At 42.3% G+C, this 25,412-nt stretch overlaps 1 protein-coding gene across 6 annotated transcripts in view; it reads left to right on the top strand.

The window, feature by feature from the left end:
* The window catches only part of itpr1b (inositol 1,4,5-trisphosphate receptor, type 1b), a 78,497-nt gene that overhangs the window by 10,187 nt on the left and 42,898 nt on the right, over positions 1–25,412 (top strand). For 2 of the 6 annotated variants that reach the window (XM_068595123.1, XM_068595126.1), the window contains exons 4-40: positions 3,360–3,475; positions 3,624–3,710; positions 4,502–4,660; positions 5,838–5,936; positions 6,050–6,133; positions 6,376–6,522; positions 6,729–6,833; positions 7,037–7,081; positions 7,192–7,221; positions 7,770–7,924; positions 10,904–11,003; positions 11,075–11,235; positions 11,349–11,490; positions 11,587–11,745; positions 11,829–12,001; positions 12,657–12,776; positions 12,864–13,055; positions 13,214–13,465; positions 13,548–13,689; positions 13,782–13,935; positions 14,418–14,611; positions 14,703–14,841; positions 15,465–15,519; positions 15,622–15,787; positions 15,894–16,061; positions 16,189–16,260; positions 16,352–16,489; positions 17,006–17,131; positions 17,285–17,485; positions 17,718–17,969; positions 18,648–18,773; positions 18,966–19,094; positions 20,059–20,179; positions 20,294–20,478; positions 22,171–22,319; positions 23,760–23,871; positions 24,979–25,014. In XM_068595123.1, coding sequence (XP_068451224.1) covers positions 3,360–3,475; positions 3,624–3,710; positions 4,502–4,660; positions 5,838–5,936; positions 6,050–6,133; positions 6,376–6,522; positions 6,729–6,833; positions 7,037–7,081; positions 7,192–7,221; positions 7,770–7,924; positions 10,904–11,003; positions 11,075–11,235; positions 11,349–11,490; positions 11,587–11,745; positions 11,829–12,001; positions 12,657–12,776; positions 12,864–13,055; positions 13,214–13,465; positions 13,548–13,689; positions 13,782–13,935; positions 14,418–14,611; positions 14,703–14,841; positions 15,465–15,519; positions 15,622–15,787; positions 15,894–16,061; positions 16,189–16,260; positions 16,352–16,489; positions 17,006–17,131; positions 17,285–17,485; positions 17,718–17,969; positions 18,648–18,773; positions 18,966–19,094; positions 20,059–20,179; positions 20,294–20,478; positions 22,171–22,319; positions 23,760–23,871; positions 24,979–25,014 — 4,991 coding nt within the window. The remainder of the gene's footprint in view (positions 1–3,359; positions 3,476–3,623; positions 3,711–4,501; positions 4,661–5,837; positions 5,937–6,049; positions 6,134–6,375; positions 6,523–6,728; positions 6,834–7,036; positions 7,082–7,191; positions 7,222–7,769; positions 7,925–10,903; positions 11,004–11,074; positions 11,236–11,348; positions 11,491–11,586; positions 11,746–11,828; positions 12,002–12,656; positions 12,777–12,863; positions 13,056–13,213; positions 13,466–13,547; positions 13,690–13,781; positions 13,936–14,417; positions 14,612–14,702; positions 14,842–15,464; positions 15,520–15,621; positions 15,788–15,893; positions 16,062–16,188; positions 16,261–16,351; positions 16,490–17,005; positions 17,132–17,284; positions 17,486–17,717; positions 17,970–18,647; positions 18,774–18,965; positions 19,095–20,058; positions 20,180–20,293; positions 20,479–22,170; positions 22,320–23,759; positions 23,872–24,978; positions 25,015–25,412) is intronic. The other 4 variants (XM_068595124.1, XM_068595128.1, XM_068595127.1 and 1 more) reach the window with 3 other exon arrangements.

Raw genomic sequence — 25,412 nt, forward strand, 5'->3', positions numbered from 1 at the left:
CGCACCGGTTCTCCCTCCCAAAACGAGTTCTATAGATCGGCTGAACAGTACATAGATTATACTTCTGCATGGGTTGAAACAAAACGCTGCCTTTCTATTCGTGGATGCAAAGAAACGACTTCACTTGTCCGTTTCTAACTGAGCTATTCAAATCATATTCAAAGCAGTGTAACTCATGGTCATGGAAAAGTAGAACATGTCAGATATGAAACTAATGATAAGTGTGGTGCCACATGTTGCACTGTTTCTATTTGTATTGCTTATATTTTTTTATGATAGAAACTTTTATTTAAGAGCATCGTTTTCACGTTGTTATTATGCCACATTTAGAAATGTACAATTAAGGACATGTCCGGTGTGTTTAACAGAAGCAAAGTGTACAAGGACTAAATCCTAACATCCTTGTTGATTATTAATAGCACACTTAAGCTAGAAAGGCTGCAGCACAGGGAGCTGTAGCGCAGCATATTAAATCCAATCTCTGATCCGAGTGGCTGATACATTGTGTGCCTGTGCGCTCAAATACAGGTTGATTGCCTGTTGACTGCTTTGTTTCCCTTTTTTTCCCGGCTGCACACAAAGCTCTGAGAGATCAAGTGAGACTGAAGATGCAGAAGACTGTTGCATGTCTCCTTGTACTCAAATTCATCCAGAAATCGATAGCCATTGTAGAGCTACCATGTTAGCCAAGGATTTGCATTTTTAAGCTGTGCTGTGAAATGCATATTGTCTGTGTTACAGACTTTGCAGTGCTGCAGGACTGTCTGTGAGTGAAAATGACGATTGTCTTTCATTTGAATGAAAACAGTGGAGGACGCATTGTGTGGACTTTCCAATAGAAAGCGATCTTGTTTTTGCTGACGATTGCTTGAAGGACTCATGATGTCACTCAATGTCTGTTAGAGCTAGCTGTTAGCTCCGGTATTTAGCCAAGTGGGACTGTGGACTGTACAGCTCATGGACGATAACGATCGGTGGCTGATCAATGGGGCATCCCATACTTTAATAAAGACGTTGTTTCTTGTAAAAGAAATGGTTGCTGAGTTTTTTAAAGCTGAGTTGTACTCGGGTGGTGGCAGAAACCTCACAGACGGAGCTCTAAAGAATGTGAACAAACTAATGCAAAACAATGGCCATGGCTACATACAACTATACCCTACACATTTATTTTTGTGAAGCACCTCATAATCTATTAGGTGTTTGACCTACCCGAAATGATTAAATTCAATTTGTGATTGATTAAACAAAACAAAACTGTGGCCCTCAGAAACTCAGAAATAACGCTCCAGCATCCGCTCATTATTAAATGATAAGGTCCAAACAGAATTCGAAGGGTTAAACGTATTAGCTATTCACAGCCAGCGGGTTCTTCTGGAGCACACAAATTACCAAACAGCCAGGGCACTTCTCTGCTCATCCCAGTCTGGTATCAACAGAAAGAAATCTACCCATCACGAAGAGAAAAACAATGTGGAGACAACGGACTAAATACATTTTATGTTTCAGAATACGTGAGCTTAATCTCTGCAGTTCCCTGTCTATGTATTTTGGGAGATCAGTTTTGCAAGAGATAAGATTGTTTAAGGAGTGCTCGAAAGAAAAGCTGCAAAGAATTTCATACGTCACTTCTTCATATGTCACCTTGCTCACAATGCTGGATTCACATCAGACGGGACTCATTAGATGTTTAATCAAAACAAAAAAAATGCCCATTATAGATGGTTGCAGACCCCGCTGTTGTGCTTGTGCCTTCGACACACTGGCCCCAATTGCTCATCCTGGTCGGACAAATGTTCTCCGTCGGTCCTCGGCCTCCTCCCCCTGTCCTCCACCCCGTGGCTCCATGATGGCTAACCACTAGAGACACCCGTGCTGGCCGCATTTTGAAAGGAGGCCAACACATTTTGAACAGAGCGCTTTTCTGCTGTTTCGTCTCTCAAAACAGAACACGGATCGAGCTCAACATTGAACAGCGGTCGTATCAGATCTACAACCCTGTTTTAAAAGATCTGTAGAGCAATGCAGGCTTATTGCAGCCACTAATACTGATACAACTTGCTGGCTCACACATCGAGCATTTATTTTGTTTAGTTTTTCACAGGTTGCATGTTATTGTTATTTTCTTGAAAATATATTAAGTGCAAAACGGGTTAGATGCAGCCACAATAAGCCACTTTTTTTTGTTGCCAAATGTTTGTTATTTTTGCACACACGTAACTTGATTTGCATTGTTCTAACAAAGTGATTGCACATTGTTTTATTCTGATGGAGCAATCTGGTTTACTTTAATTCTATTACTTTATTCTATTATTGGAAAATGCATGGATGGAGGATTCAAAAGTTATTTTAAAAAAAACTCAGGATGGACGATATTGTTGGAGCGATAGGTGCTTGTCAAAAAAAGTTTGATAACCACTGATTTAACCCATGCAAACAATATCTCGACGGTACAAAGGGAAGTCCTTTGCAGCATGACCGGCCCCTCATTGGCCTCAATGGCCTGGAGCTGCTAGGCGGTCCAAATATTTGCCCTTTCATAGTCCAGTTCCTTGGTCCCCCCCAAAGAGCAGACTGGGCTCTGCCCAGGAGGGAGTCTATCCCTGATGCCCTTTTGACAGCCACATCTGCTCCATTTCACTGCCCATTTTCATTGGGTCGAGTAGAACGCTGTATTTCATATTGTTTTTAGTTTGGCATTTGAAAATGGCCTTAACCAATCTGTCTCCAATTTCATGAATTAGAGCGCTACAAGACAAGAGGAGAGAAGCACAAGAGGAGAGACCACATAGTGCCACATTTAGATGGCTTATCCAGTCGACATAATGGCTCCATTAGTATTTTGATATTTTGTGTGTAGAGGTGGACATTTTTGTTCGGTCGTGCCCATGATTAAGAGGGACTACGTTCTTCTAATTCCTACCCCTCCTACAGATATTGTATAAAGCAAATATTGTAGAACCCTGGGAGAATACGACGCAATACTATTTGGTCTATTATTTAGTATTATACTAAAGCGAGTCCAGGAGTAAATGGGGTCTCACTGGTTCCAACTAATCTAATGCTGTTGTTAATTATTTGTGCAGAATTTACTGCTTTGTATTGCAAACTGAATCACACGTGTTAAATCTACAGTGTGACCTGCTAATACAGATGGACATGCATGTGCATGCCGAAGTGTGGAGTGCCAAAGTACCATAAAGTCGCATCTGATGGTTTAGGTGTCTATTTCCATGTTAATATTCTCATAATATTAACAGGGACCAATTCCTTTTTTATTTTATGATGAGGTCAGGCAGCCTGCTATTTAGTCGAGTGTGGCTTTTGACCTCTCTCTTCCTGTCTTCCTGCTTCATTCCTAGATTGCCTTTTCAAACTGTGCCCAATGAACAGATACTCGGCACAGAAACAGTTCTGGAAGGCGGCAAAACCTGGCGGCAACAGCACCACTGACACGGTCCTCCTCACTAAACTTCATGTAAGTGTCCACCTTACTGCGGCTTTTGTCATGGTGAAATTAGTGTATTCGTGACACACATCTACAGCCTGTTATTTAAGTGAAATGTCAATGCAACATCAGTTTTCGCCCCCAATAAATACTATTGTTTTCCTGCTCTGCATTTCAGCATGCCGCTGACCTGGAGAAGAAGCAGAATGATTCTGAAAACCGCAAGCTCCTGGGATCCATCATTCAGTATGGAAATGTCATTCAGGTGTGTTCAGGGACCTATGAGATAAGGCACTTTGGTTAAACAGATCTGCAGCAACATTCCTCACTATATACGACACTGTGTGCTTGGTGATAATGACTACAAGTCTGTAATCAGGGACGAGTTTTAAATAATTGCTGTAGCACAAAGGTGTGCTTCAGTATTTGTTGTACATCTTATCGTGCTTCTCTCTATGCACAGGAGTGGCTCGTGCACAGGTATGAGCTCATCCAAAACTAAGAATACAATGTCATGCATGCCTGCTCAGTGACACACGCGAGAGAGACGGGACATTCTGTACAGTGGAGGATGTCCTAGCTCTAGTGATAATGACCACTAATTGGTTCCTGGTATTTTTTATTAACACTCGTTGTCACAAAGAGGTGCAGTCGGCATTTTGCGCCGATGCCTCGTCAGGTGCAAACTCACCGGTTCTAACACAATGCACCATGCTGTAGGATTAAGTTGGGCTTTTAGCTAAATCTGCTGTGGGCCCCAAAACTACACCGAGCTTATATGATGCCGTTCTAGTCGGTAATAGATTATTTTTGACAGGGTGGGAACGGTTTAAATGGGGGTCATGAGAAGCATTTCAGCTGAAGAGATTTCAAGTATTAAGAAATGTAGAAACCGAACAGTTTCCAGGCTGCATACTTTCAGTATTCCCATGACACCAGTTGTACCAGACTGACATCGTTCTATCTCTGCTACCGTAATGGCTTCCACTGTCTGCATTGTGTTTTTTTTCGATTGTAGTGACGCGTCTTAATGCTGTTTTTTGGTTTCGCCAACAGTTGCTGCACTTGAAAAGCAATAAGTACCTGACGGTGAACAAGCGGCTACCCGCACTGTTGGAGAAGAACGCCATGAGAGTGACGCTGGACTCGGCGGGTAACGAGGGATCCTGGTTCTACATCCAGCCATTCTACAAGCTGCGATCCCTGGGCGACAGTGTGGGTAGAGCGGGGTGCGGGAATGCCAGTTGATTGTGATCATTAGGGGAAATTAAGGATGCATTTGAAGGCTTGTCATTGGGTTTGAAAAAACGAAAGTCGCGTGAGCTCAAATGAAGCTCGTTTTTAGGAGACAAAATGAACTCAAGATGGAGGAGGTCCAGGTCAGGACAAGGCACAAACCACATCGATGTAACGTTTGCTGATCACGCTTCACTTTCTGCTTGTGGCTGATGAAATGAAAGAGTTAGGATGGCTAATTTGCCAATTAAGTCCCACTTTATTAATCCCCTTGGGGGAAATGTGTCATCTGCATTTCACCTATCTTAACCTTTTTAATTACACGGGCAGTCCAATGTCCAGGGGCCGGGGACCAGCTCCAGTTTTCTGGCTAGTGGCTTGGTCAAGGTCAATGTAGAGAGAGAGATGCTAACGGACTGTCATGATTAAATGAGAACACAAAGGTTTCCGTTTCAAAGTCTAAATGTCCACTTTCTCCTGGCATCAGCGGCCTCACATGCATATTAATCGATGAGGTTACTGGACTGAAACAAGTGTTTGGATGAAACCCTCAGTTGCTTTCAGCACACTGGGGATCTCTTTTATGGAGTTCATCATGACTCGTGCTCACTCAAAGAAAAGTAAGTTAGTGATGCCCTCTGAGGCTATTTTGTGATTTTGGGCTGTACAACATTTATTGATGATTAGGTTCAGAACAAAACTTATTTTTTCGATGCTTGTTGTGGTTGGGCCTCACCTCAGTGATTCTCACCTTGATCCTGGTCGTTTCACTCACAATATGGTCCACGACTCCCCCTAGTGCTTATGTGGAGGCGTGCATGACCTCCCATTGGTGTTCACCATGTGAAGAAAAGGAACTGAGGAATGATGGCTGGTATCTTGGGACGTGACATACTTTTGGATTGGAAAATAATAAAATGCTCAGTCGGACACTGTGGCCTTAGACCGGCAGTTTAATCTTCATAGATTTTCTTTTGCACTTTTAGAGAATATACAGACTTTTGAGTCTGTATTTAAGAACGTTAATTGACACTTACATTCTAGTCCATACTGCATCATGGTATCGCGTCTGGTAACAGTAATATATCATCATTAAGAATGCATCCAAACTGTAAGTGCAGTGTGTTCTGCATATTTATTTGTTTTGTTCCTGCAGGTGGTGATTGGAGATAAAGTGGTTCTTAACCCTGTCAATGCGGGCCAGCCGCTGCACGCCAGCAGCCACCAGCTAGTTGACAACCCGGGATGCAATGAGGTCAACAAGACACAATTGCTCCATTAAAGTAGAAATGGAAACTAACTTTTAAAAGCCATTATTATGTGTATAATCAACATTCACGCTCGCCTCTCTTCTCCTCTGTCTGTCAGGTTAATTCCGTTAATTGCAACACGAGTTGGAAAGTTGTTCTGTTCATGAAATGGAGTGACAACAAGGAAACAATACTCAAAGGGGTAGGTACCTCAGGTTTTTGTGTGACATTAAATTACATTAATAAAATTGTATGAAATGCATCTTCAAAGCCAACATGCCAACACATTAATCATTTTAACCAAAACATTGAACACAGTGTTTAAGATACAACATAACAACGATAAAACCGTGACATACGTGGGAAAAATGTTAACTTTGTAACCCTTTACACACTGTGTGTGTGTGTCTGTCTGTCTGTCTGTGTCTCTGTACATAACGGCAGGGCGATGTCGTCCGGTTGTTCCATGCAGAGCAAGAGAAGTTCCTCACTTGTGATGACCACAGGAAGAAGCAGTATGTTTTCCTTCGCACAACCGGCCGGCAGTCGGCCACCTCCGCCACCAGCAGCAAAGCACTGTGGGAAGTCGAGGTTAGCGCAACACGTTCTCCGGGATAAGACGCTACTTCACTCGTTGGCGTCTGTCATTGTCTTTTTCATTAACTCCGAAACTTAAATTCCTATTTTTGAAAAGACAGTTGTTTTTGAAAACAAGATGACACAAATGATGCAGCACTGTAGGAATTTGACACGCAACTTATTAATGCCTTCTTTTCCATGACTTTTACCGTTGGTAGGTGGTCCACCATGACCCATGTAGGGGAGGTGCAGGCTACTGGAACAGCCTGTTTAGGTTTAAACACTTGGCCACTGGGTGTTATTTGGCTGCTGAGATGGGTGAGGTGTGTGTGAACTTTTTAACCTTTTTATCTCTGGATCCATGCATACGATTAATTGCCTTTTAATACAATGTTTCTAACACGACAGGATGAAGGCCAGTTTTTAACCATAAAGTAGAGGCACGTGGCATTACACAGGCAAATTGGAAGCCCAGCTTTCAGTGACCACAATTTTGATATGACTAATTCCCGTGTGTGTTTCCCAGGTGAATGCAGACTTTGAGGAGGAGAGCGCTGAGCTGCGGTCCTCGGTAAGACTTCCCTTCTCCTCAGGAGTGCTTAGCAACGCCACGCTGGTGGCCCCCGCTTCTATTGATCTAACCCGTTCAATCCTGTGCTGGATCTTTGTTGTCTGCTTCAGATGGTGGACTTTACACCCTTTAATTTCCAGGTACTGTCACAAAAATCTTTACTTGGCTGCTATGCACAAAAAAAAGAGTGATAGTCGTGTCTGCACACGCTGTCTCTTGTTGTCCAGTTTCTCTCATCAAAATGCCTCTTTTCATCTCTGTTACGTGTGTGCCTTCCGTTTAGTGGCAGTAGATCACCACTGGGTGTCACCAAGGTGTCATCCCTCAGCTGATGTGTGTCTCCATGAAAATCACCATTAGGCGGCAGTGTTGTACAAACCACTTTGAACCTAACAAGGACGTCTGTCTGCCTGTAGCTCTCGGCGACACGTGCCAACAAGGCCCGACAGTCTTCAGTGATGACTGAAGTGCAGCTCTCTGGTTTTGTCGAGTGTGAAATCAGCTTCGGTGGCGACTTGTAGCTCAAAGTGAAAACATGCACCCTCCTTGGCCCATATAGTGGTTCAGGATCGATCGCGTGGCTTTATATATACATGTAAACATCACTCTTTGTATTCAGTGCTTTGCTCTATCTATCTCTAGCTATCTCTCCTTCTTTCCTCTCTCACTGCATGTATTCTCACTCTAGCTGGATGTGGATAATGAAGCTTTACGAGGCCGTCTGCGAGCTCCGCAGGAGAAGATCATGTACACTTTGGTGCCAGTACCCGACGGCATGGACATCTCCTCCATCTTTGAGCTGGACCCCACCACTCTGAGAGGCGGAGACTCCATGGTGCCCAGGTATAATGCAGAGTATACCCACACGCCATGCAGTACTAATTCTGAGGGGGAGCTACATTCATTTAAAACAGAGGTCACCAACCTTTTTGAAACCGAGAGCTACTTTGAGGTACAAAATAATCCGAAGGGCTACTTGTTTGATACAAACTTCCTGAACAACAAAGTTGCACAGATCACCTTTTAATTTTACTATATGTGAACTGTCTGATCATATATCAATGTTAATTATTCCTCACAATAATTATTAACAATTTCCACAACAATGTTTTATCACTTTGTTAGAAAATGAAGTTATATCCATGCAAAACAAATAATATTTAGTTACTACTAAATAGCTTTTTGTGGAAAACAATAAGCTATTTTTGTGCTAAACAAAACAGAATAAGTGCAGATGTGTGAGCATCAGGTTGCATCAGTGGCTCAGTGTGCAGCTTTCCTCTACACATCTTTTTAAAACGGGGTTGTAGATTTGATATGCACTCTCAATTCATGCTTAATGAGCTGAGGTCTGTTTTCTGATGAAAGACGCAACCGCAGAAAAGACCTCACGGAGATCTCACAAAGATCGGCTTTTGGCAAAATGCCAAGAATCGGCGAGTCGCGCATGCGCAGCAGCCTGTTAACAGCGAATGGTGAACTTTTAAAATCATCGTTTCCTCTTGCGCCCGCAGACTCTCTATCGTCAGAAACGTTGTTCATGGAGCTCCAGGCTGCAGCCTGTTTGTCTTGACCCGCATGTACATGAACTGATGGGCTTTAAAACTGATAGCTGGTAGCTTAAAATAGTGTTAGCTTAATGTAGCAAATCCCATTGAAAAGCACGCAACATATTTTTCGCCTCTCTCTCTCTCTGTCAACTGCGTGCGCACCCGTGTGTGTGTGTGTGCGGACCTGTGTGTGTGTCTGTGTGTGTGCTCTGTTCGTGCCCGTGTTGGGGCGGAACTCCGCTTCTTGCGATACAGAACAGAGTTTTAACGTGACCACGGTCGGTTGATAACTTTTTTTTTTTTTTTCACGAAGTTTTTTTAATTTTAATTTTTTAATTTTTAGATTACGTCTCTCGGGGGACTCACGTGGTCGCTGCGGGCGACAAGGTGCCCGCGGGCACCGTGTTGGCTACCTCTGATTTAAAATCTACATTCAATTGACAGTGGTAATACATGACTAAAGGACCTCTAAGAATACTAACATGACATCATTCACTCTACCTACATCTACAGAATGGACGAAAATTAATCCCCATGTATTGCTGTATATAGTATTGCCCAAGGCTTTTTAATTACTGCACCAGTGTACTAACATGCCCAGGAAGTGATATTTAATATCAGAGACAAAGTCAGAGAAACTCTCAAGGGAAACCATGTTTCTGCCCTTCAGCGGAAAAAAAAACATCCGGGGATGTTGGAACATATGGGAGGGAAATGGGTGGAATGACAAATATTTCAACACCACAAGACCACAGTGATGTCAAGACTACAACAAATCAGGGTGGCAGTGGTAATGATTTGACTCGCGTAAAGTCAAAGGGGAATTTGGAGCATTACTAGGAAGACACTTTCTGTGGCGATGAGGGTTTGTTAGCTTTTGCAACTACGGACAAGGAAACCTTTTGTTGTGCGTGTGGTCTGTTTTGTCTGAGTTACAAACTGTGTGTGTGTGTGTGTGTGTGTGTGTGTGTGTGTGTGTGTGTGTGTGTGTGTGTGTGTGTGTGTTGGCCAGCCACGGAGGGCAAGGAAAGTCCCCAGCACTGAGTCATATATTTGATGGAGCAGACTAGTTGACGTTGGTAAAACAAAGCCCTCTGTCTGTTCCTTCATATTCTTGTTGGCATTACAATGGTACACTTGTCCCTGCTACCGCTCATTGGATGAAAGCAAAGGCCCGCCGCCTCGTGTCAAAGCCTCTATTGTGTCACATAGTCAGGTGCGTGTCTACGTGCTGCAGGCTACAACTCCTGGCTCCTCCCATTCCTACCTTTTAGCCAGGGGGCTAATCAAACTGTAAGCCTGTTAGCTTCAGTAGGCGTTAAGGTAATGCCTGCCAAGAATACGGCTACTGTCTGCTGTCTGTCCTGGAGGGATAACAAGCTACTCACACACACATTCGTACACACACACCTACTTGTCTACACGTGCAGCAGTCAGCAGGTATGAATGACGTCGCTGGCTCAGACTTTACTATGTGTTAAGGTTTAGTGCTTAATGGAGGGGAGATGATACTGTACAGGTCAATGCTGGCTAATCTGTAATGCCACACACTTGAGGAAACCTTTGTGAGCAGCCTCTTCCGTAACATGGAAGTCTGTTTGTATACCGTGCTACTTCTGAGTAGCAAAGATGGGCACCTATATACCAATAAACATTCCCACTTTATTAGGTGCACATGTCCAATGCAGGCATTCAATAAATAACCAGCGTTTCTAAGAAGTGTAGATTTGCAATCATACTATCATCGTTTACGAAAATCCTAGAATATTTTGACACAGTCCAACATCCCACCACCCTTTTCTGTCTCATTCATAAAGCTTTTTGAAGATATTCATCATGTTCTAGAGAATTGTGTCGAATAAAGTCCGTTACTCGTGATGCTGTTTAAACCAAGTGAAGACTATAGGTATTGCCATTTCTTTGTCCCATCTGCCTGTCTTTATTTATTTGTACTCCATAAATAATCCATCATGTCAAGACTTGTAGATGCTGACCATTGAGACAGATACTTGGACATTGGTGTTTCCCTACTGTTTGAAGACCAGCAGCTGATTTAGTGGGCCCTGACTGTGTGACTTGCCTCAGACAAAGCTTGGAAAAAAGTCGCCTCCTCGCTATACCTTTGCTTAGTTTTGCCCAGTATGCTTGTGGGATCAGGATTATTATTATTTGATCCAGTAGCTGATAAATGATTGAGCCAAGATAGATGTTTGACATAATTCAAACTACACCAAATATGTAAAGAAAAATCTCTTCTGTCACTCTGTTCTAGGAGCTCTTATGTGAGGCTAAGACACTTGTGTACCAACACGTGGGTTCACAGCACCAACAACCCCATCGACACAGAGGAGGAGAAACCGGTTATGTTAAAGGTGAGTACGGCTCGTGTTGAGGAGAAGACGTTTCCTGAAAGGATGTACTTGTAAACAACTAAATGTTCCAGATTGGAACATCAGCGGTAAAAGAAGACAAGGAAGCGTTTGCCATTGTCCCAGTGCCACCAGCAGAAGTGCGGGATTTAGACTTTGCCAATGATGCCAGTAAAGTGTTGGCGTCCATCGCTGGCAAGCTTGAAAAGGGCACCATTACCCAAAATGAAAGGAGGTACAGTATGTGTATATGCGTAAATATTTGATGAAAGGACGACCACCAAGTGGCTGCTGAAATTGGTCTGTAAAGTGTTACTGTTTGCGTTTGACTTGTACACTCACACTTAGGTTTGTGACCAAACTCCTGGAGGATCTAGTTTTCTTTGTGGTGGACATCCCCAACAGTGGACAGGATGTTTTGGAGATCATGGTGAACAAACCCAACAGAGAGAGACAGAAACTCATGAGAGAGCAGAATATCCTGAAGCAGGTTGGCCTTAAACCTCCGAGACTTTAACTGCACTGCTTTTGTTAGAGCGTATGATTTAACTATAATTTTTTTTGGTCTTGAAATTCTCCATTTTAGATTTTCAAACTTCTCCAAGCCCCGTTCACAGACAGTGGCGATGGTCCCATGCTGCGACTGGAGGAGCTTGGAGACCAGCGCCACGCTCCGTTTAGACACATTTGCAGGCTGTGCTACAGGGTGTTGCGGCATTCCCAGCAGGATTACAGGAAGAACCAGGTAGGTTTATTTAACAACTCCTGCTCCCTTATATGCCGGTCTTATCTTGGCAGTAACCATCCGCTCTTCCCTTGTCGTCATAGGAATACATAGCCAAACAATTCCGCTTCATGCAAAAGCAGATCGGGTATGATGTGCTGGCAGAAGACACAATAACGGCTCTGCTCCACAACAACCGCAAGCTGTTGGAGAAACACATCACTGCTGCTGAGATAGACACATTTGTGACTCTAGTGAGGAAGAACCGGGAGCCGAGGTGAGGCTCACAGGAAGGAGACGGGCCATGGCTGGTATCATAAACTGGCATCAAAGATTCTGTGGCCAATTTTGGTCAGACGTGTTTGTATAACAGCCCCTGAGGAATGTAAATCTATGTAAATGTATTCAAATGTGTGCAGAGGAGTATGAGTGGAACTGCTTGTGCGTGACCTTGGCACAGCAAGTAATTTGCTGACAGTTAGTGTGTGCATGTGTTGTGTTAAAAAAGTTCTGTAAAGGATATCTGAATCCGGCGGATCCAGAAGTTTGGACAAAGGACGGCCTCACAGTTTGAGATGTTATAGAACTGAAAAAGTGAGAGCGGAAAAATAAAAAGGCATTGATATTTCCTGTACTTTCTGACATACATTTATAATATAATCTGAATTGACCGTGCAGAACTTTTAAAGACGGAAGCCCATTTCTGCTTATTTTCTCAAAGATAGGCTAATCACGTAATAACTCAAAATAAGTTTCCTTATTGTTGCAATAAGTCATTATTTTGAGAAAGCTCGTCAATATTTTGAGATCCGATGTCTTTGTTATGAAAAAGTTTGTCATTGTATCGACTTACAGGATCTATTCTTTTTTTTTTTTTACTAAAATCCCCTAGTGCCTACAAAAAAATGGAACTTATTGTACTCTGTACTCAGGTTTCTGGACTACCTCTCAGATCTTTGCGTGTCCATGCACAAATCCATCCCTGTGACACAGGAGCTCATCTGTAACTCCGTACTGGACCCTACCAATGCCGACATCCTCATCGAAACCAAGTTAGACGCGCATTTTTATGAATTACTTTGTTACTTTCTGCAAAACTAAAATAAGCTTTCAGAAATGACCGCTGTGCCTTTCACCAGACTAGTCCTGTCAAGGTTTGAAATTGAGACAACGATGAATGGAGAGAGTCCAGTGGAGGCGGAGGATGAAGAGGAAGTCTGGCTGTTCTGGAAAGACAACTGTAAGGAGATCCGGAGTAAGAGCGTCAGAGAGTTGGCTCAGGATGCCAAGGAGGGCCAGAAGGAGGACCAGGAAGTGGTCAGCTACTATAGGTGAGATTTCTTAGGTTATGAACATGAGAAAACATATACTATTGTGTTGAATTGATATGTAATATGACAAAAACTAAATTCTCATAAACCCCCCTTCCCCCTCCCCCTCTCAAAAAATCAACACTAATAATTCAAACTGACCTAATATTGCCTCACAGGTGCCAGCTGAACCTCTTTGCCCGGATGTGTCTGGACCGTCAGTACCTGGCCATCAACAAGATCTCTGGTCAACTGGATGTGTATTTGATCCTGCGCTGTATGTCGGATGAGGACCTGCCCTTTGACTTGCGGGCGTCCTTCTGCCGCCTGATGCTGCACATGCACGTGGACCGTGACCCTCAGGAGCAGGTCACGCCTGTCAAATACGCCCGCCTGTGGTCTGAGATTCCCTCTCAGATTGCTATCGATGAGTGAGTTCGTCCCATATTTAACTTGACGTTTGCTGCCATTCCAAAGACGTCTCCCTTGCTCATTTCTCCTCTCATTATCCAGCTACGACAACGATGGAACCACCAGAGATGAGATCAAAGAGCGGTTCTGCCTCACAATGGATTTTGTGGAGAACTACCTGAGAGAGGTGGTGTCACAGAACATCCCCTTCACTGACAAGGAGAAAAACAAGCTTACTTTTGAGGTACTGCCTCTTTGTGCATGGTGTGAACAGATAAGTGGTCACATTGCTTTAATTTATTTCTAAATCATGGTTCTACATGTTCTTGTCCAAAGGTGGTGAACTTGGCACGGAACCTCATATACTTTGGTTTCTACAACTTTAGCGATCTGCTTCGACTGACGAAGATCTTACTGAACATTTTAGACTGTGTCCATGTCAACACCATTTATCCAATCAACAAGATAGAAAAGGGAGAGGAAAACAAAGGTGAGCCTCCAGCCCCTTTGGGCTTTAGTGTGTACTTAATGTTGCTCAACGAGGTGCATCGCCCTACAAAGAGAGACAACATTGTCATGAGTAATTTGTTGGTTCCCTGGTTTCCTTGGCACTGGTTTATGTAGTTAAATTCTGATCAACTTCTGACTTTCGCATTAAGTACCTGCAAGTAATTTTATAGCAATAGTTTTAGTGTTTATTCGGGGTATATAAGGTACTTATGTACTAGAATCAGTGTATTACCCATACGGTTGACAAGTCACCCATTTGGAGAAACAGATTTCCCAGGGGTGTCTGACGGCAAGAACAAACTGTGAAATACACGCTGTGAAATAACATAAAAAAATTATAGATAGATAGATCTATATCTCCTATCTAAACATAATACAAGTAAGACCATTTCACACAAATATCCATAACTCGTGGGTGTGGATTTAAATGTCATCACCGCTCTGTTTGTGCATGTACTGCAGCTGGCAGTAATGTGATGAAGTCCATTCACGGAGTCGGGGAGTTGATGACCCAGGTAGTGCTGCGAGGAGGCGGCTTGTTGCCAACCACACCAACTCATCAGCCAGAGGGAGATGTGGCGAAGACACAGATTGAACCAGAGAGAGAAGACATCATGGTCATGGACACAAAGCTCAAGGTCATTGAGATCCTGCAGGTGAGACATCAGAAAACCTGGTTCTTTTTTGTTAGTAAACACTTTGATTTTAATCTGTATCGTGATTTATTTTTAAAATATTTTCCTTTAGTTCATTTTGAATGTGCGGCTAGACTACAGGATCTCCTGCCTGCTTTGTATATTTAAACGCGAGTTTGATGAGAACAACCCACAAGCGGACAATGGTGCCAGTCAGAACGGAACCAATAACGTCTCCGGTCAAATGCCAGGTATGATGCCACTTGATTTAATGCACTAATTATTATTTACAGCAGGCGTTGTGCAAACTGACTCATTGCTTACGGGGACACTCAAGCCAAGTTTATGGTTCTGCGTCAAATCGACGCCGTACCTACGCCGTCGATGTGCCGCCCTCGTTGAGCATTCGTAGTTCTGCGGCAGTGAATGAACGTGTTGCTCTGCAATTCACGGCCATGCCGCCGGGTGTGTGTGGCTGTGTGGTTTCAGGGGTTTTAGAGTGGGAGCTCATAAAAAGTGAAGAGCAAATGCTTATATTGCAAATGTTGAAGCGCAGGCGACAGAAGGCGTTTGCGGAGGTGGTCTGTACGACCACTAAAAAAAAAAAAAGCAACTGCTGGAAATTACGTTTTAAGCGGACCAATCACAGCGCTTGCGGTCAACGCGACGCGTAGTTTGGATTTTTTTGGAGGTGCACGTCAGGCTACGGCGTAGGGGTGTGCGTCGACCTGACGCAGAAGCATAAACTCGGCTTTGGTGAAACAGAGCCACTGCAAAGTAAAGTTAGTAAAATTACTTTTCACCTTTGCTCATTTTTATCGTAATGTAAAATGTTCATTCAAATGTTGAAATTGGTTTGTTTTAATAACTCTAGGAAATCTTGACTTTGAGAACATCGAGGAGCAGGCAGAGGGGATTTTTGGAGGAAGGTAATCCGTAGCTTGCTGGACTTTTCTGAGCTATTTTTAGATAAAAGCTTTAAGATGAAGCAAGACCAAGTTAATGACATTTCTGCTCCAATTCCTTTGTAGTGAGGAGAACACTCCACTAGACCTGGATGACCACGGTGGTCGTACATTCCTGAGGGTCCTGCTCCACCTGACCATGCACGACTACCCTCCTCTCGTGTCTGGAGCACTTCACCTGCTCTTCAGACACTTCAGCCAGAGACAGGAGGTCCTCATGGCCTTCAAACAAGTAAGCCTCGCCACGTTGTTGTAGTGTTGTAAATATGACCATGCACACCTCCTGGTTTCACAAGTGATGCAAATCTACAAGGTACCTTTTCTTCATCTAAATTTAGGTCCAGCTGCTGGTGACCAGTCAAGATGTGGACAACTACAAGCAGATCAAGTCAGATTTGGACCAGCTGCGTTCCATTGTAGAGAAGTCTGAACTGTGGGTTTATAAGAGGCAAGGGGAAGATGGGATGGACGGAGATGGACCTTCAGAGTCTGAAAACAAAAACAAGGTCGGAGATGATGAAACACATTTCTTGAACTGATGACGACTAAGAATGTTTAATTTGCCTCAATTATATTAGAGTTGTGTTAAAAGAAACTTAATGGACATGTTCTCCTTAATTGCTTGTCTAACAGGGAGACTCGCCTGGTTCAGACAAGAAGTCGTCAGAAAGCACCAGCAGTTACAACTACAGGGTTGTAAAAGAGGTATGCCCTTTTGACAAAAATAATTTTGTATTTTTGTGTTTGTGATTTGTTGCCTGCAATTAAAATCTTCCTGCTGTGTGTGTTTTTTAAGGTTCTTCTGCGTCTCAGTCGGCTTTGTGTCCAGGAGGGGAGCTCAGGGAAGAAGAGTAGGAAACAGCAGCAGCGGCTGCTGAGGAACATGGGAGCTCACAGTGTAGTGCTGGAGCTCCTCCAGATCCCCTATGAGAAGGTGCAGCACTGCAAATTAATATTGTATCACAGTAGAATAATTAGGAAAAATCCAATAGTTTGGATGGTTTTGGAGTGTGTTATCCTCATACATATTATCCATATTCACGGTATCATCTACAGTAGACGGCAGTCAGCACAGGCCCCAGTTGGGAGAAACAGAAAGGAGTACTAGTACAGGAGAAAAGCAATGTGCTGCTGTGGATGGGGGAAGCAACGAAACGTATTTTAGCCGGAAAGAAAGTGTACGCTGTATTGAGAATCATTTCCCCGCTTTGCCTTGCCGACAGATGGCCCTTATCGATGGGGAACTAAAGCTCTTATATCAATCTAAGTTCTCTTTAAAAGCACCAGTCTCCTTTTAGGGGAAAACGGTAAATGTAGCTCACATTACCCCTGTGGGAAATCTACCGATGATTGATGCGTATATCGTACAACTCCACTTAAAATCACAAGCTATCCTTTAAATGTACCATAAATAATAAAATAAGTCTCTTTTGTATGTTATCTGCATTAGGGGGAGGATGTCCGAATGCAGGAGATCATGAAACTGGCTCATGAGTTCCTGCAGAATTTCTGTGCGGGGAATCAGCAGAATCAGATTCTTCTTCACAAGCATATCAACTTGTTCCTTAACCCAGGGGTGAGTATCACAAGTACTGCACGTCTACTCACAGGGATTCATAACTACAGTTGACACCGGAAATTTACAAAATACAAATGTTTTGGTTCACGCGTGACTTTATTAATTTTCCAAGACTGCCCTTCTTGTTCCCTCTTTTTTCCCAACCCTCAGATTCTAGAGGCCGTCACCATGCAGCACATCTTCATGAATAACTTCCAGCTGTGCAGTGAGATCAACGAGCGAGTGGTTCAGCACTTTGTCCACTGCACCGAGACTCACGGTCGACATGTCCAATATCTCAAGTTCCTGCAGACCATCGTGAAGGCCGAGAGCAAGTTCATCAAGAAGTGTCAGGACATCGTCATGGCTGAGGTCCGTTCTATGATCTTTATACCAGACAAAATAACTTTTTTCTACTTCCTACTATAGAGGAGTGTCAGAATAAAGCAAAATCACAGAAGTGTTGCTACTATGAATACAGTGAGTGGTGATATTAATGCTACTAATGAGGTTTTACGATGCTGACAAAAATGGTAACTGACATTTGTTGTACAAACTTTTGGTAACAAGAATTGACTCTCCACTGTGACTCTTCCCCACTCAGCTGGTGAACTCTGGCGAGGACGTTTTGGTCTTCTACAATGACCGCGCCTCCTTCCAGACCCTCGTCCAGATGATGCGATCAGAGCGGGACCGCATGGATGAGAACAGCCCCCTAATGTACCACATCCACCTGGTAGAGCTGCTGGCTGTCTGCACTGAGGGCAAGAACGTCTACACTGAGATCAAGTGTAACTCGCTGCTGCCCCTGGATGATATCGTACGGGTCGTCACCCATGAAGACTGCATCCCTGAGGTATGAGTAATGGATTTTTATCAGCCGGAAGCTCGTGTGTGTGGGTGTGCATGTGTGTTTGTGCGTGCAGACTTTGTCAATGCGATAGCGTCTCAACCGTGCAATATGCTGTCCGGAAATTTTACAGATGTTTAGCCGAGATCAAAATCAAGTCTCAGTTTGAAGATGGGTGTGTTCAGAGCAAGGGTTGTTCTGACCACACCAAAGGGTTGCACACCCCATTCTACTTTTGCCGCAGTTGCTCGGACTTCAGCCACCTTCAAACTCTGTCTTCGTTTTGATCTCAACAACACACTTTTTTAAGTTTCATGACTTTCATGTTGTGATGCTATCGCGGTAACAAAATCTGTCTACAGACAGACAGACAGACATACTCTATGAACACATGGCAATGTACTCAAAATCACTTCTGTGGTAGTTCATGTTACAGTAGGTGAAAACAAATCACAGCTGGTGGTAAGGTAGGTGTTCCAGATGTCCAATACATGAAGATAATGGTATATACAAGGACACAGCGTGTGGAACTGTTGTTACTAAAATTCTGAGTAACTAACACATGTTGCTGCACACACATGCATCCTTGCAGTCGGTGTTTGGAGGGCTAATTCCAGTTTGTAGATCGCCAGTTCACTCATCACGCATGTGCATTATTAAGTTTGTTTTTTTGGACCCCAATAGGTGAAGATTGCCTACATCAACTTCCTAAACCACTGCTATGTCGACACAGAGGTGGAGATGAAGGAGATTTACACCTCCAACCATATGTGGAAGCTGTTTGAGAACTTCCTGGTGGACATCTGTAGGGTAAGCCATAATGTATCATCAGAGGCCCTGTGGCCACCCGTTACCAGACACGGCGATCAATAGAGGCAGAGTGCTTTCCTGTTTATTTCGGTGATAAAATCAACATAGCTAACAGTTACCTGTCGCTCACGTGTAGGAAGTCTTATCCAGTGCCTGTGCGTTATGCTAATATCTTTTCTGCTCCTTGCCTAGGTGTGCAACAACACCAGTGACAGGAAGCACGCGGATACCATCCTGGAGCGTTATGTAACCGAGACAGTCATGAGCATTGTCACGTGTTTCTTTAGCTCTCCTTTCTCTGACCAGAGCACAAGCCTGCAGGTAATCTGGAGTAGAGCATTTGAAGTATTATTACAAGCAGTCAAAGCCTATAAATCATGTACATGATAAAGTGTAGTTGCCTGACACGATTCTTCCCTCTGCATAGATGGCTCGCCGTATGTATGTAAGTAATGGTAACTCTCCCCACGTTTTGTTTCCCAACCCTTTGGGTGTTTGTTGACGGGCTCTGAATTTTAAGGAGTATCTCCACTGTGTGGGTTTTCACTTTCTCATAGCTTAGTCAGCAGTCAGCACACAGACTCTGTTGTTCCGAGATCTGTGGGTGTGTTGCACAAGATTTTGCCGGGACGAGGTGCAGATGATGCATTAATGCAACACGGACACTGCGTTTCTTAGACCTTGATGTTTCATTCCAGTAAATCATGACCACTACCTCCATGGAGCCAATCCCTCGTGCAGTAATGTTGTGGTGTAATATCACAGTTGCCCTCTTGACACCCTGGGTTCTGTTCATGTGGAAAGGAACCAAGTTGTCCCCAATAGAAATGATTGATTTACTTTGGTGTAAGCCGGTGCACAGTCTAAGAATTCTGCTTGCTGAGGTTTACCAATATATGATGATGTCACAACCCTCTTTCTCTCGCAACAGGCCGCCATATTTGGAAAGATAACTGAGGTATTTATTGTACTCTAGGGCTGTGGCCAGCTGATAGATGAACTGTACTGAACACTGATCTGGTGATCACAGTCAACTGGCCCCAAAGCTGTAGACTCTTCCACCATAGCTGCTCTAGTATCCTCACACTAACATGTTTAGCACACATTGGGTTTTGGGTTCAACCTAATCAGATAACACAATAGTCACTTTTATTGCTTATTAAATTATAATTCACAGTTTTTCCTCCTTTATATATCCTATGCAGTATTGCTCAGGTTTTGTTCTTCACTTTCTCTCATTGTGTTTATTTGTATTCTTTTAACTTGCTCTTTCTCTGTCTTCCAGACTCGGCAGCCAGTTTTTGTACAACTGCTCCAGGGAGTGTTCAGGGTGTACCACTGTAACTGGCTTAACCCGGTTCAGAAGGCCTCAGTGGAGGCTTGCATTAAAGTACTCTCCGACGTGGGTAAGATACTGGGCTAACAACACCGACCACCAATCTGTTAATGTTTTTGAAATGGCATTGTGGCACACAATAAAGGCATTAAATATATATCCATACTTGTGTACCTCTACCCAGCTAAAAGCAGAGCCATTGCCATTCCAGTGGACTTGGACAGTCAGGTGAACAACTTGTTTGTCAAGTCCAATAATGTCGTGCAGAAGAGCATCCTCAGCTGGAGACTCTCTGCTAAGAACACTTCCAGACGAGACTCCGGCCTGACCTCCTCCAAAGACTACAGAAACATCATTGAGAGGCTACAGGTTGGTAGCATAACATGCTGAATCGTTTTCAGTGTAACTCATTTAACTATACTCATATTTGCTATTGTTATAGTAAATGGGAAAAAGCAAAAACTCTGTTTAAATAAAATATATTTACCTGCTTGGACAGCAACATTAAGGACAGCAGTTCTTAATATTGCAGTGGTCTCTCCCTGTCGGCTGTGTATAAAGCAGACCAAGTTTATTGAGGAGAACAAAAAACAACTATGGCTTTCACGAAGTGCATTAGCGGCACATCAGATGGCAGAGTGGTACAGGACATCAAGTTCCTTCAGTGGTGGTAAGATGGTCATAGGTGCCATAGTCAGTCAGGCAGGTGCGAGAACCTTTAAGCAGCCACCTGCACAACATGCACACTTTTCTTTTAAATACACACAAAAAAGAAAATAATCTCACATCTTAATCCCTATTCTTTAAAACATATAATTTCAAAAAAAAATATGAATACAATACATTATAATGTATGTATTATTATATCATTCTTATATATTAAATGTAATATGTAGTGTAAGTATATACATATATACATCTCTCATGTAAATAAAGTAATCAATTACATTGCCCATTCAGTATTTATTCCAGCACTCTGCAATCATGTTTACAATTTGACTTTTACATAGTTGTTGTTTTTTCATTTATGTCCATACACTTTTTATTTTATTTTACCTACTTGTATGTACATACTTTTTTCACCATTGTCTTTGGCAGTATGATTATTTAGGTCGTCTTAAAAATTGTTGGAACTGTGTATTACAGCGAGAGTCAAATTTTGTTTTGTCTGTGTACACATACTTGTTTCAGATTGTGACTCTGATTCTGTAAACAATGGTGTGCGTGTGCATGTGTGCGTGCGTTATGCCAAGTGTGCAAAAAAAAAATACCGTAGAAGTAGTTCCTAATTGCTCCACCCTATTTTCTTGTAATGCGTGACTCAGTTTTCACTGGAAGTCATGAAAATCTCTGACATGTCTGGTTCAGTTCAGCTGTTATCTCTTCTTTCACACGGTATTAGTAAGGGTGCGGCTGAAAAGTTCTTTTACTGTTGCATTTCTTAAAATGTGTGCTTTAATGCTATTCTTTGTATGTTGTCTTTTTTCACCTCCTAATAGCTCTTTGGTTCTGCTACTCACTGCCCGTGTAGTACTATAATCCACACCAAACCAGCAGTATTCATGATGCACCTTCACTTATTTGCATATTTTTACACTAATCACCAGATGTGACAGGAAGTGCATAGAAAAGTGGGACTTATGGGTTGCTTTGTTTAAGCACAGTATGTAGTGTCGTGGATCTGTCACACTCTCAGTTTCTCTTACAATATTTCATAAAGCAATGTCACAGATTCGTTTAGGTTTGTAGTGACTGGATTTCTTGCATTAAATATTTGATGTTATACGAGTAATGCTATACCTCTGCACAACAGACTGTCAAATCTGACTCTCTTAATGATTTAATACACTTTAATATATGTGATTGTATAGTTTTTCTTTTAGGTTTAATTCTTTTTTTTAACTCCTCCATTGGGTCTAGTCACAGCTCCCCTTATAATACATAGATATGTCATAAATCTTTTATAAAAGCAGCATTGTGTCAATAGTCAATAAAGACTGTGGAGAAGCTTTAGTTTCTGTTTATGTCCCAGCTCTGTTTGTATGTCCCTATTTTCTGTAGGACATAGTATCAGCGCTGGAGGACCGACTGAGGCCGCTTGTCCAAGCTGAGCTCTCAGTGCTCGTGGATGTCCTGCATCGTCCAGAGCTGCTCTTCCCTGAGAACACAGAAGCTCGGAAGAAATGTGAAAGTGGAGGATTCATATCAAAGTAAGTCTCAAGGTCAGAAATTGGCCCACTGAAATTTTATTCTGCAGGTTACTGTGGGATGTAAGCAGCATTTGAGACACGTATTCACCGTAATAGATACATAGACTTCCCGTCAACATTTAATTAGTTTTGTGCTGTAAAAAATAAAGGTACTATCTCAATTTACATGTATTAATTGGTTTGTACTGTATGTGTAAACTGATTGTGACTTAAAAAATGGGACCTTTCCCAACTTTCTCGGTTGTCTTTATTAGCCTGGGGACTGCTTTCTTTAAAAAGGACTCGTACCGGGTTTGCCGGTAAAATTCAAAGGATGGGATGTTATTTCCCGCTCCCATGTGCCTTGGCTTTCTTCAGCTCCCCTACGGCACCGATAGTGTGTGATAAAGTAGCTAAATAACACCAGCAAATTCAGCCTGGGCGTGATCTGGCTGGTAAATTGGCTAGCTTTGTGTTTGCCACTTACTTAATTAGTTATGATGCAACCAAGACCCGTGCAGTGTATAGTTACAGATAGCTGACTAATTCTACCTTGCTTGCTCGCTAACATTATTAGTAGCAAAATATTATTGAGAGGGATTAGTTAGTTGGCTACCTTGCCAAATTACTTAAATGATAACACATAAGTTATAGCGAACAAGAAATTATGTAACGATGCAAAGGTATAGAACAAATATTTAGCTATGTGGCATGGTTCTGACATAGGTTGCTTTTGTAACGTTAGCTGATGGGGTCATTTTCCGCAAGCTTATTTGGACAACGGTCCAAATACAGCAAAGGAACACTACAGATAATAGGCTTTTAATATATACTTGTTTTAATTAATTCAAATAGGTTTTTCTAGTTATTTATTTTCGTGGAATTTTTATGAAATCATCCTCAATAATGACGATTAATAGCAAACTTTGAGAGTGAGTTGCTGTTAAGAAACGCATAAGGATTTATATGCATATTCTTGGGCATGATTAAAATAATTATTAATTAATGGACATTTATGGTGTGTTTTTTTTGTGCTTGATTTAAAAACTTTTGGATTACATGATGCTTACTTGATAAAAAAAAAGCTGTTGTTGCAGCAGGGTTCATCCCACTTCTTATGGCTGCCTTTGTGAAGTACAGTAGTTTGTGGAGAAGTGTGTCAACTCTCACCAGCTATGGTAATCAGTGAGCCCACAATAGGTCTCTAAGAGCTATAAAAAAAAGGCCTTCTTTCCAAAATGCATTCAGAATTGCTTTGTGGTTTTCAGTCATTTCAGCATGCTGCCAGGCCCTTATCCTCTGAATATGTAGTTTGGGGCAAAAAGAGGACTATTGTGCATCCAAAATGATATGTTGTGATTGTTGAGGTGTGTTCATCTGTGGCGTAAGGTAATTGGAGAACATTCGACTTTCATCGATCCATTTGTATGCACTAACTTTTCTTTCTTTTTTCCTGACCAGGCTGATCAAACACACCAAGCAGCTACTGGAAGAGAACGAGGAGCGCCTCTGCATCAAAGTACTGCAAACACTGAGGGAAATGATGACAAAAGACCGAGGCTATGGGGAGAAGGTACAATATACCCTCTACGTTCCTGTTTTTCATCATCTGCTTGTTGTCGCGCCCAAGAATCCCCCACACATGAGAGAGAACACTTCACTGACATCTCGGGATACAGTGTCCCTCTGTCCCACTGCACCAAACGTACTGGAAGACATGAGATTGAAAAAAAGGGTAAAATAAAAGGAGAGGCTGCGCTCTCTTCGGTTGCCTTTTAGAGCCTGTACATATAGCATGATTAACAGAAAAGACCCGTATGTATGTGATCAGGTCCTTTACTTTAGTGCACTGCAGCCATGGTAGTTTATGAATACTCTGTGTGATGTCTAGTTTTATGTATGAAAAGTACTGTTACATATGTGTATATATTTTTTAAAGCAATTCCCTCATTGCTTTATTCCAAAGGAACCTTACAAACAATACATTCTGATTATTTAAGGAACCTACATCAACATTATTAACAATATTAACATCACATGCTTCGAATATCCCTCACAACCATTTCACACAACATTCATCGGTTAATAATGACCTTAATGGCTACTAATGAAACTAATCTTTAGTTCAACTCAACAATATAAGTCTGTTATAGTTCACTGGTAGAAACAAAGTCAACCACAACTGCAATTAAGATTTTGAAAAGTTTCTAAAAACCCAGCAACAACTGCGCTTGGAAATGTAGCAATTTGGATTAATAGTATTTATTTCACCAACAAATGTTCCAATCATTATAACTTCTCTGCAATATATAATAATATAATCTTGATTGTATGATTCATGTTTTTTCTTTATGGTACTCAAAAAAACGTATGTTTTCCATTCAAGATGCTCTTGACCAAAAATATTAGACTAGGCCGTCCTCTAAAACAAAACAAACGAGAAAGCACTATTTTAAAAAGATACCAAGACCCAAACCATCTGTGATTTTGATATTGTAGAACAGTAAAACATACATAGGAGTGGGTTTTTCCAATGAATAATAACATGCTGTTCTTTCACTGTTTTTTAATTTTTATTTTAGAATCTTAATATGGTGTTTGTTTGTTTGTTTGTGACGGAGCTCTAACTCATTAATCTGGCTCTACTAACCCTCTGCCCCCTATACTTTTTCTCTTGCAGCTGATTGCCTTTGATGATGAAATGGATGTGGCTGAGGTTGATAATTTTTCTTCCTTTTTGTGGCGCTACATCTGATTTGTCTCCCACTAACAACATAGGCGTGCTTATGCTGCTCGTAGTCTTTCTGGCGCTCCCATCCGTGCCACCCGTCAGTAGCTCAGTCCATCCCTCCCTGTTGTGTGTCTGTCAGAGGCTCCTGATCTCCATGGTATAACGTAGCATACTGCTAGCATGTCTCGCTCACATTACGCAACATGCTTGTGTGTTCTGCCTGTATTTGGTCATGTACTGACTTTCTGTACTGGAGTACACTCTTTAGGGAAGAATTAGTTTTTTAGAAGATTTCTATTTTCCTAAATACATTCTGGATAATGCAGAGACACAGCTTCTTAGAGAAAGATGGACGGATGGATGATAGATACTTTATTCCACCC

The sequence above is a fragment of the Clinocottus analis genome, unplaced genomic scaffold, assembly GCF_023055335.1.
Source record: "Clinocottus analis isolate CAN_PGR_092001 unplaced genomic scaffold, fCliAna1.0.p SCAF_3, whole genome shotgun sequence".
Classification (NCBI taxonomy): domain Eukaryota; kingdom Metazoa; phylum Chordata; class Actinopteri; order Perciformes; family Cottidae; genus Clinocottus; species Clinocottus analis.